This window comes from Nerophis ophidion, linkage group LG11 (genome assembly GCF_033978795.1).
Source record: "Nerophis ophidion isolate RoL-2023_Sa linkage group LG11, RoL_Noph_v1.0, whole genome shotgun sequence".
In the NCBI taxonomy this organism is placed as follows: Eukaryota; Metazoa; Chordata; class Actinopteri; order Syngnathiformes; family Syngnathidae; genus Nerophis; species Nerophis ophidion.
The window spans coordinates 3,567,248-3,579,699 of NC_084621.1; the positions used below are offsets into that span (position 1 = coordinate 3,567,248).

A 12,452-nucleotide genomic window follows, 5' to 3' on the forward strand; every position below is an offset into this window, starting at 1 on the left:
AGTCTTTCATTAATTTTGTAAAATTTTCCATTTTGTCTCTCTTTTGTGCACTTTCATTTTTGAAATTCTTGATTTGTTATATCAATTGATTAATCACAGCTGTGACTTTTTAAGTGCATCACTTCCTGTTAAAAAATCGCACACTGAAAAAGACCTTGTCGAAACCGGTCTTTGTTTTGGTGGCGCCTGTGCAATTTATATTCAAACTACAAGAAGGACACAAGTGTTCCTGGCCTTGCTTTTTCTTTAAAAAATAATAACTAAAATTGTAATAATATATAGAAAATTAAATAAATACCGTAAATACAGGAGTAAAAGTAAACACATAAATATTGCACAAGGTGTAGTATATGAATTATGCAATAATAATTTCTTTACATGTATTGCTAGAGAGCCATCAGAGTGAGGAGCCACTCATTCGAGACTCTCAGCATGCCCAGGAGGATTAGTGGGCTCTCACCACTGAAACCAAAGGTACAACATTAAGACGTGATTGAAACATTTTATTCCAACTCTGGCACTCATTTTTTTTTTTTTTCTACTTATTTTACAGGCCGAGAAGGATGCAGACAGGTGAGACCTAAAACAACAAGTTGACATATTGGACTTTGCTTTGAGCTCAAACAACTTCTGTTACAAATACTATGTTCACAGCGAGAAAATAGCAGACGGCACGGGGCAGGTGGAAGTCCGGGATCAAGCAAGCCCTCAAGAGGAGACGTAGACAAGTTTGCTGAATTAGTAGTGAAGTGAAGTGAATTATATTTATATAGCGCTTTTCTCAAGTGACTCAAAGCGCTTTACATAGTGACACCCAATATCTAAGTTACATTCAAACCAGTGTAGGTGGCACTGGGAGCAGGTGGGTAAAGTGTCTTGCCCAAGGACACAACGGCAGTAACTAGGATGGCACAAGCGGGAATCGAACCTGCAACCCTCAAGTTGCTGGCACGGCCACTCTACCAACCGAGCTATGCCGCCCCAGTAGTAGTAGTAGTACACTTATAGGCTATACCAGGGGTCACCAACCTTTTTGAAACCAAGAACTACTTCTTGTGTACTGATTAATGCCAAGGGCTACCAGTTTGATACACACTTAAAGAAATTGCCAGAAATAGCCAATTTGCTCAATTTACCTTTAATATGTATATGTATATATATATCAATCAATCAATCAATGTTTACTTATATAGCCCTAAATCACTAGTGTCTCAAAGGGCTGCACAAACCACTACGACATCCTCGGTAGGCCCACATAAGGGCAAGGAAAACTCACACCCAGTGGGACGTCGGTGACAATGATGACTATGAGAACCTTGGAGAGGAGGAAAGCAATGGATGTCGAGCGGGTCTAACATGATACTGTGAAAGTTCAATCCATAATGGATCCAACACAGTCGCGAGAGTCCAGTCCAAAGCGGATCCAACACAGCAGCGAGAGTCCCGTTCACAGCGGAGCCAGCAGGAAACCATCCCAAGCGGAGGCGGATCAGCAGCGCAGAGATGTCCCCAGCCGATACACAGGCAAGCAGTACATGGCCACCGGATCGGACCGGACCCCCTCTACAAGGGAGAGTGGGACATAGGAGAAAAAAGAAAAGAAACGGCAGATCAACTGGTCTAAAAAGGGAGTCTATTTAAAGGCTAGAGTATACAAATGAGTTTTAAGGTGAGACTTAAATGCTTCTACTGAGGTGGCATCTCGAACTGTTACAGGGAGGGCATTCCAGAGTACTGGAGCCCAATATATATATATATATATATATATATATATATATATATATATATATATATATATATATATATATATATATATATATATATATATATATATATATATATATATATATATATATATATATATATATATATATATATATATATATATATATATATATATATATATATATATATATATATATATATATATATATATATATATATATATATATATATATATTAAATGGGTATTTCTGTCTTTCATTCCGTCATACATTTTTTTTTCCTTTTACGGAAGGTTTTTTGTAGAGAATAAATGATGAAAAAAACACGGTATAGCTCGGTTGGTAGAGTGGCCGTGCCAGTAACTTGAAGGTTGCAGGTTCGATTCCCGCTTCCGCCATCCTAGTCACTGCTGTTGTGTCCTTGAGCAAGACACTTTACCCACCTGCTCCCAGTGCCACCCACACTGGTTTGAATGGAACTTAGATATTGGGTTTCACTATGTAAAGTGCTTTGAGTCACTAGAGAAAAACGCTATATAAATATAATTCACTTCACTTAATTGAATGGTTTAAAAGAGGAGAAAACACGAAAAAAATGAAAATTTTAATTTTGAAATATAGTTTATCTTCAATTTCGACTTTTTAAAATTCAAAATTCAACCGAAAAAAATTAAGAGAAATACTAGCTAATTCGAATCGTTTTGAAAAAAAAAAAGATTTTATGAAATATCATTAGTCATTTTTCCTGATTAAGATACATTTTAGAATTTTGATGACATGTTTTAAATAGGTTAAAATCCAATCTGCACTTTGTTAGAATATATAACAAATTGGACCAAGCTATATTTCTAACAAAGACAAATCATTATTTCTTCTAGATTTTCCAGAACCAAATTTTTAAAAGAAATTCAAAAGACTTTGAAATAAGATTCAAATTTGATTCTACAGATTTTCTAGATTTGCCAGAATATTTTTTTGAAATTCTAATCATAATTAGTTTGAAGAAATATTTCACAAATATTCTTCGTCCAAAAAACAGAAGCTAAAATGAAGAATTGAATTAAAATGTATTTATTATTCTTTACAAAAAAAACACTTAATTGAATGGTTTAAAAGAGGAGAAACCCCGAAAAAAATGACAATTTTAATTTTGAAACATAGTTTATCTTCAATTTTGACTTTTTAAAATTCAAAATTCAACCGAAAAAAATTAAGAGAAATACTAGCTAATTCGAATCGTTTTGAAAAAAATAAAAAAAATAAAAAAAATATTTATCGAACATTATTAGTCATTTTTCCTGATTAAGATACATTTTAGAATTTTGATGACATGTTTTAAATAGGTTAAAATCCAATCTGCACTTTGTTAGAATATATAAAATATTGGACCAAGCTATATTTCTAACAAAGACAAATCATTATTTTTTCTTGATTTTCCAGAACAAAATTTTTAAAATAAATTCAAAAGACTTTTAAATAAGATTTAAATTTGATTCTACAGACTTTCTGGATTTGCCTGAATAATTTTTTTGAATTTTAATCATAATAAGTTTGAAGAAATATTTCACAAATATTCTTCGTCGAAAAAACAGAAGCTAAAATGAAGAATTGAATTAAAATGTATTTATTATTCTTTACAAAAAAAACACTTAATTGAATGGTTTAAAAGAGGAGAAAACACGAAAAAAATGAAAATTTAATTTTGAAACATAGTTTATCTTCAATTTTGACTTTTTATAATTCAAAATTCAACCGAAAAAAATGAAGAGAAATACTAGCTAATTCGAATCGTTTTGAAAAAAAAATAATTTATGGAACATTATTAGTCATTTTTCCTGATTAAGATACATTTTAGAATTTTGATGACATGTTTTAAATAGGTTAAAATCCAATCTGCACTTTGTTAGAATATATAACAAATTGGACCAAGCTATATTTCTAACAAAGACAAATCATTATTTTGTGTAGATTTTCCAGAACAAAATTTTTAAAAGAAATTCAAAAGACTTTGAAATAAGATTTAAATTTGATTCTACAGATTTTCTAGATTTGCCAGAATAATTTTTTGAAATTTTAATCATAATAAATTTGGAGAAATATTTCACAAATATTCTTCGTCGAAAAAACAGACGCTGAAATGAAGAATTGAATTAAAATGTATTTATTATTCTTTACAAAAAAACACTTAATTGAATGGTTTAAAAGAGGAGAAAACACGAAAAAAATGAAAATTTAATTTTGAAACATAGTTTATCTTCAATTTTGACTTTTTATAATTCAAAATTCAACCGAAAAAAATGAAGAGAAATACTGGCTAATTCAAATCATTTAAAAAAATATATATATTTATGGAACATCATTAGTCATTTTTCCGGATTAAGATACATTTTAGAATTTTGATGACATGTTTTAAATAGGTTAAAATCCAATCTGCACTTTGTTAGAATATATAACAAATTGGACCAAGCTATATTTCTAACAAAGACAATTCATTATTTCTTCTAGATTTTCCAGAACAACATTTTTTAAATAAATTCAAAAGACTTTTAAATAAGATTTAAATTTGATTCTACAGATTTTCTAGATCAGCCTGAATAATTTTTGGGAATTTTAATCATAATAAGTTTGGAGAAATATTTCACAAATATTCTTCGTCAAAAAAACAGACGCTAAAATGAAGAATTAAATTAAAATGTATTTATTATTCTTTACAATAAAAAAATACTTGAACATTGATTTAAATTGTCAGGAAAGAAGAGGAAGGAATTTAAAAAGTAAAAAGGTATATGTGTTTAAAAATCCTAAAATCATTTTCAAGATTGTATTTTTTCTCTAAAATTGAAAGTTATAAGAAGCAAAGTAAAAAAAAAAGAATGTATTCAAACAAGTGAAGACCAAGTCTTTAAAATATTTTCTTGTATTTTCAAATTCAATTTAAGTTTTGTCCCTTTTAGAATTAAAAATGTCGAGCAAAGCGAGACCAGCTTGCTAGTAAATAAATACAATTTTAAAAATAAAGGCAGCTCACTGGTAAGTGCTGCTATTTGAGCAATTTTTAGAACAGGCCAGCGGGCAACTCATCTGGTCCTTACGGGCCACCTGGTGCCCGCGGGCACTGCGTTGGTGACCCCTGCTCTATAAAGTATGTTCACATTATCACTCATGTAAATAAGAGTGAAGCTGCTATTGGTGTGATTATTGCACATTAATGGCAGTGAATTTTGTGACTTGAGAATATGTAAATTATATTTCAGTAAAATGTACACCAAATAAAAGACCTATGAATTAAAAAAAAAAAAAAAAAAGATTATTTCATTCCAAATGTGTGCATTGTTGGAAAAATACGTGAAATAAGTGAAGTAAGAAACTGCAGACTAATTTCTTGTAAATGTTGTAGGTATAAAATTGTTTTTAAATCCACTGATAATTCTGATTGCTAATATTGCCTCCAACCTCAGTATATGTATACATGCAGTCCTGGTCAAAAGTTTACATCCATCCATCCATTTTCTACCGCTTATTCCCTTTTGGGGTCGCGGGGGGCGCTGGCGCCATACACTTGTAAAGAACATAATGTCATGGCTGTCTTGAGTTTCCAATCATTTCTACAGCTCTTATTTTTTTTGTGATAGAGTGATTGGAGCACATACTTGTTGGTCACAAAAAACCTTCATGAAGTTTGGTACTTTTATGAATTTATTATGTCTCTACTGAAAATGTGAGCCAATCTGCTGGGTCAAAAGTATACATAAGCAATGTTAATATTTGCTTACACGTCCCTTGGCAAGTTTCACTGCAATAAGGCGCTTTTTGTAGCCACCCACAAGCTTCTGGTTGAATTTTTGACCTTTCCTCTTGACAAAACTGGTGCATTTCAACTAAATGTGTTGGTTTTCTGACATGGACTTGTTTCTTCAGCATTGTCCACATGTTGTCAATGGGGTTTAAGTCAGGACTTTGGGAAGGCCATTTTAAAAACTTAATTCTAGCCTGATTTAGCCATTCCTTGACCACTTTTGACGTGTGTTTGGGGTCATTGATATAAAAATAACTAAAAACTTGTTCAAAAATAAAAAAGTGATTCAATTATGAATAAAGATTTCTCCACATAGAAGTAATCATCAACTTAAATTGCCTTATTTAGGGATTGTAATAGAGATCCATCTGGAATCATGAAATTAATTCTAAATAATTCTTCCCAAAAAATAAATCTTTAACATCAATATTTATGCAACATGTCCACAACAAATCTAGCTTTCAACACTGAATTGTTGCATTTCTTTTCACAGTTTATGAACTTAAATTTGTATTTTGTTGAAGTATTATTCAATAAATACATTTATAAAGGATTTTTGAATTGTAGCTATTTTAAGAATATTTAAAAAAAAATCTCACATACCCCTTGGCCTACCTTCAAGTACCCCCAGAGCAGGCGTGTCCAAAGTGCGGCCCGAGGGCCATTTGTGGCCCCCAGCTAATTTGTTAATGGCCCCCGGCCCATTCTAAAAAATACTATAATAAATATTTAAAACATAAAAGAGTGTAATAAAAGAGTAAACAGTGACATGTGACAAGAAAAAGTTGCAGTGTTGACACTAATAACACAAAGCTGCCATGCGGACTGTTATTGACCGGCTGAAGGCTCAAATTACTTCACTGGAACAATTTCACTTTCAAATATTTTGCTGGCTCACCGGAGTGCGTGGTGGAGTCTGCTGGCCCACCGGAGTGCGTGGTGGCGTCTGCTGGCCCACCGGAGTGCGTGGTGGAGTCTGCTGGCCCACCGGAGTGCGTGGTGGAGTCTGCTGGCCCACCGGAGTGCGTGGTGGAGTCTGCTGGCTCACCGGAGTGCGTGGTGGAGTCTACTGGCCCACCGGAGTGCGTGGTGGAGTCTGCTGGCCCACCGGAGTGCGTGGTGGAGTCTGCTGGCCCACCGGAGTGCGTGGTGGAGTCTGCTGGCCCACCGGAGTGCGTGGTGGCGTCTGCTGGCCCACCGGAGTGCGTGGTGGAGTCTGCTGGCCCACCGGAGTGCGTGGTGGCGTCTACTGGCCCACCGGAGTGCGTGGTGGAGTCTGCTGGCCCACCGGAGTGCGTGGTGGCGCCGTAGATTGCAGACCTACCGGAGATGATGGTGGCGTCTGCCGGCCCACCGGAGATGAAGGTGCCGTCTGTTGCAGACCCACCGGAGATGATGGCGCCGTCTGTTGCAGACCCACTCGAGATGATGGCGCCGTCTGTTGCAGACCCACTCGAGATGATGGCGCCGTCTGTTGCAGGCCCACTCGAAATGATGGCGCCGTCTGTTGCAGACCCACTCGAAATGATGGTGCCGTCTGTTGCAGACCCACTCGAGATGATGGCGCCGTCTGTTGCAGACCCACTCGAGATGATGCCGCCGTCTGTTGCAGACCCACCGGAGATGATGGCGCCGTCTGTTGCAGACCCACTCGAAATGATGGAGCCGTCTGTTGCAGACCCACTCGAGATGATGGCGCCGTCTGTTGCAGACCCACTCGAAATGATGGTGCCGTCTGTTGCAGACCCACTCGAGATGATGGCGCCGTCTGTTGCAGACCCACCGGGGATGATGGCGCCGTCTGTTGCAGACCCACCGGAGATGATGCCGCCGTCTGTTGCAGACCCACTCAAAATGATGGCACCGTCTGTTGCAGACCCACCGGAGATGATGGCGCCGTCTGTTGCAGACCCACTCAAAATGATGGCGCCGTCTGTTGCAGACCCACCGGAGATGATGGCGCCGTCTGTTGCAGACCCACCGGAGATGATGCCGCCGTCTGTTGCAGACCCACTCAAAATGATGGCACCGTCTGTTGCAGACCCACCGGAGATGATGGCGCCGTCTGTTGCAGACCCACTCAAAATGATGGCGCCGTCTGTTGCAGACCCACCGGAGATGATGGCGCCGTCTGTTGCAGACCCACCGGAGATGATGCCGCCGTCTGTTGCAGACCCACTCAAAATGATGGCACCGTCTGTTGCAGACCCACCGGAGATGATGCCGCCGTCTGTTGCAGACCCACTCAAAATGATGGCACCGTCTGTTGCAGACCCACCGGAGATGATGGCGCCGTCTGTTGCAGACCCACTCAAAATGATGGCGCCGTCTGTTGCAGACCCACCGGAGATGATGGCGCCGTCTGTTGCAGACCCACCGGAGATGATGCCGCCGTCTGTTGCAGACCCACCGGAGATGATGGCGCCGTCTGTTGCAGACCCACCGGAGATGATGCCGCCGTCTGTTGCAGACCCACCGGAGATGATGCCGCCGTCTGTTGCAGACCCACTCGAAATGATGGCGCCGTCTGTTGCAGACTCACTCGAGATGATGGCGCCGTCTGTTGCAGACTCACTCGAGATGATGGCGCCGTCTGTTGCAGACCCACTCGAAATGATGGCGCCGTCTGTTGCAGACCCACTGGGGCGAGAAGTAGCTGTGCCTCCCCAGCTGCACAGCTACTCCTAGCCCCCCCCTCAAGGGACGGATCCCAGACTTCCCCAGATGGGCCCACAGTCAACAGAGGTGGGTGGGAGAGGGCTTGAAACGCGGCCGAACACTCTTTTAAATTAGCCATTCATTTTAAAGCTAAATTAAGCCTCTCCGTCATAGATATCTCTGCGGGGTTCGAATTTGGCTGGATTATTTTATTGCATGTCGCTTCTGTATTGTGGCTCCTGACGTGTCATTGCAGCGTAGCGGTAAGCTATATTTGGTCGCTTTGTGTAGCTTACTGTTTTTTGTTCCCTGCTTCCAGCTTTTGTTTGTTCATAGCCTAGTTTGTTATCCGCCCACGTGCGTGCTTTTTGTTTGTACCTTTTGTTTGGTTTTGTTCTAGTATTTTATATTAAAACCATGCTTCCTTATTCAATGCCTGCCTCCGTCTCTGCATCTTGGGGTTCGTCAACAACAAACCTTGACAGTGTGTTTGCCATTTAAATAAGGGTTTTGACATAAAGGCCATAAACATAAAAAACAACATTTAAAAAAATGTTACAACGACGGACAGACCTGAAGTTGATCTCGAGATTCAAGCGTTAAATGGAAAAAAATAATAATTTATGACTTATTTCTAACATTTTTATGACTGAGACCCTTCCGGAGAACGGGGACCAAACTTGAGGAAAGCCATAAAGGTAAAAAACAACAACAACAACTATTGTATTGCTTTTAAATAACAAAAATATCAAAATGCCCCCCGCATACTTTGATTTTTCAGTCGGCGGCCCTCAGTGGAAAAAGTTTGGACACCCCTGCCCCAGAAGTACACGTAACCCCATTTGAGAACAACTGGTTTATGGCAGTGTTTTTCAACCACTGTGCCGCGGCACACTAGTGTGCCATGAGATACAGTCGGGTGTGCCGTGGGAGATGATCTTATTTCACCTATTTGGGTTAAAAATATATTTTGCAAAGCAGTAATTATAGCCTGCAAATGATGTGTTGGTGTTGAGTGTTGATGCTCTCTAGAGCTGGGCAGAGTAACCGTGTAATACTCTTCCATATCAGTAGGTGGCAGCCGGTAGTTAATTGCTTTGTAGATGTTGTAAACCGCGGGAGGCAGAGTGCAGGTAAAAAGGTGTTAAATGCTTGAACCAAAAATAAACAAAAGGTGAGTGCCTCTAAAAAAAGGCATTGAAGGTTAGAGAAGGCTTTGCAGAACAAAACTAAAACTGAACTGGCTACAAAGTAAACAAAAACAGAATGCTGGACGACAGCAAAGACTTACTGTGGAGCAAAGGCGGCCTCCACAATGTACATCCTAACATGACAGGACAATCAACAGTTTCCACAGAAAGAAGGATAAAACAATTGAAATATTCTTGATTGCTAAAACAAAAGTAGATGCGGGGAATATCGCTCAAAGGAAGACATGAAACTGCTACAGGAAAATACCAAAAAAAAAGAGAAAAAGCCACCAAAATAGGAGCGCAAGACAAGAAGTAAAAGACTACACACAGGAAAACAGCAAAAAAGTGAAAATAAGTCAGGGTGTGATGTGACAGGTGGTGACAATACACCTACTTTGTAGGGCTGGGCGTATTGATACCAAGTATCGATAGTATCGCATCGATACTGGCATGATGGTATCGATACTTCACCAAATTAAGCGAATCACTCCGATTTTAGAAAAAATGTGAGCGCAGCGCTCCTCACCACTCCCCCCTCCTCCGGGAGGGTGGAGTGGTGACTTAATATAAACATGTAAACGTTACGGTGTGAAAGAATTATCAGTTAAATACATGAAGAAGTAGGAATAAATAACCACATGGTGTTCCTCAACGTAACTTGTTAACATCCATCCATCCATTTTCTACCGCTTATTCCCTTTCGGGGTCGCGGGGGGCGCTGGCGCCTATCTCAGCTACAATCGGGCGGAAGGCGGGGTACACCCTGGACAAGTCGCCACCTCATCGCAGGGCCAACACAGATAGACAGACAACATTCACACACTAGGGCCAATTTAGTGTTGCCAATCAACCTATCCCCAGGTGCATGTCTTTGGAAGTGGGAGGAAGCCAGAGTACCCGGAGGGAACCCACGCAGTCACGGGGAGAACATGCAAACTCCACACAGAAAGATCCCGAGCCTGGATTTGAACCCAGGACTGCAGGACCTTTGTATTGTGAGGCAGACGCACTAACCCCTCTGCCACCGTGAAGCCCAACTTGTTAACATGTCTTACTAAATACACTATATTGCCAGAAGTATTTTGCCACTCATCCAAATAATCAGAATCCGGTGTCCTAATCACTTGGTCCGGGGACATGTGTATAAAATCAAGCACTTAGGCATGCAGACAGTTTCTACAAACATTAGTGAAGGAATGGGCCGCTCTCAGGAGCTCAGTGATTTCCAGCGTGGAACTGTCATAGGATGCCACCTGTGCCACAAATCCAGTCGTGGAATTTCCTCGCTCTTAAATATTCCTAAGTCAACTGTCGGCTTTATTATAAGAAAATGGAAGAGTTTGGGAACAACAGCAACTCAGCCACAAAGGGGTAGGCCACGTAAACTGACAGAGGGGGGTCAGCGGATGCTATGCAATGGAGGTGTAGTTGGAGACATATTCTTAGACCTGCGCAAGGCATTTGATACAGTCAGTCACCCCACGTTACTTACAAAATTAACAACTTTTAAACTGTCGACATATACTCTGGCCTGGATTATGTCATGTCTATCTGGTCGGGCCCAATGTGTCCGTATTGATAACACAACATCCAGTTTGACTGCAACTCATATCGGCCTGCCACAAGGCTCTAATATCGGCCCTCTTCTTTTCTCCATGTACATAAACGACCTGCCATCTGTATGTGAGGATGTAAATATCCAGATGTATGCTGATGACACGGTTATTTCTACTAGTGATGGGTCGCCAACCAGATTTAAAAACACTTTTAAAATTCATCTTCAACCCAAAATAAAATAAAATAAATACAATTAACATGACGCTTTGTGCGTTCGCGCACACACATCAGTATAATTCGCTCCGGGGTTCACTCGGACACACACACACACACACACACACACACACACACACACACACACACACACACACACACACACACACACACTCACACACACACACACACACACACACACACACATGCGTGCGTGCGTTTCCAGTGCAACTTAATGTCTTGGTTGTAAACTGTAAAGTATTTTATTGCACTAAAATAACGATAATAATTTCTCAGTTCTTTTGTTTTGTGTTCATTTTTACAACTGTTTAATAACTAGTGTTTTCTTTTTTATTTAAGTTCTTGTGTGTTGTGAGGCGACTATCCAAGTTCAGTATTTGTTTTCACCTTATTTACTTACTTTATTGTCATTGATATGATTACTTTTTTCATTTGAATTTCTCAGTTCTTTTGTTTTGTGTTCATGTTTACAACTTTGGTCAATAACTAGAGTTTTGTTATTTACCTTAAGTGTTTGTGTGTTTTGAGGCGACAAGCCAGGTTCAGTAGTTGTTTGCACCTTATTTGCATTACTTTATTGCTATTGATATTACTTTTGTAATAAACATTTTATTTTTTGACTTAAATCGTTGTCCTGTGTTGTATTATTATCATAATCAATTAATTAAGGCAAAAGTACAATTTTGTTTTTCAAAAGTATCGATACCCCGAAGTCCCCCCATCAGATGACGACACTTCCGGTATCGGTATCAGTGTCGGTATCGGCGATACTGACCGGTATCGGGTCGGTATCGATACCCAAATTTGCGATATTGCCCACCCCTACTACTTTGAGACGAGAGCTATGCTTGGTTATGCTTTAAAGTCATATCCAACAATTGCGACAACGACTTTTTTACTGTCAACTGAGTTTCTTTTTTTAATGATTTCTGCTGTTGGTGTGACTCCGCATTTTTTTCAACGCAAACAATGTGCCTTGGCTCAAAAAAGGTTGAAAAACACATAATCTGAATAAGCCTACGGCTTTGCATTTTGTTTATTATATATATATATTTTTTTTTTTTTGTATTCTATTTTTATTATTTTGAACTTACAACCCCCTGGTGCTGTTTTGTACTGTTTTCATAATGTTTTATAATGTTTTATATTGTTTGACTTACTGTTTGTAATTGTTGAAATTTATAAATAAACCTTTTAAAAAAAAAAAGGTTGAAAAACACGGGTTTATGGTCTTCTGCATGCACTTACATGTCTGATCCTGTAGGTGTCGTTAAATAGCTTTATACTGTG

General features: G+C 39.1%; 1 protein-coding gene across 1 annotated transcript in view; it reads left to right on the forward strand.

Annotated features, from left to right (window-relative positions):
• Positions 1-746, forward strand: part of rap1gapl (RAP1 GTPase activating protein-like) — a 31,626-nt gene extending 30,880 nt beyond the window's left edge. Inside the window, exons 17-19 of the mRNA XM_061916603.1 lie at positions 391-474; positions 554-573; positions 655-746. Of these exons, the coding sequence (XP_061772587.1) occupies positions 391-474; positions 554-573; positions 655-724 (174 nt within the window). The 3' untranslated portion in view covers positions 725-746. The remainder of the gene's footprint in view (positions 1-390; positions 475-553; positions 574-654) is intronic.
• The last annotated feature ends 11,706 nt before the right edge of the window (positions 747-12,452 follow it).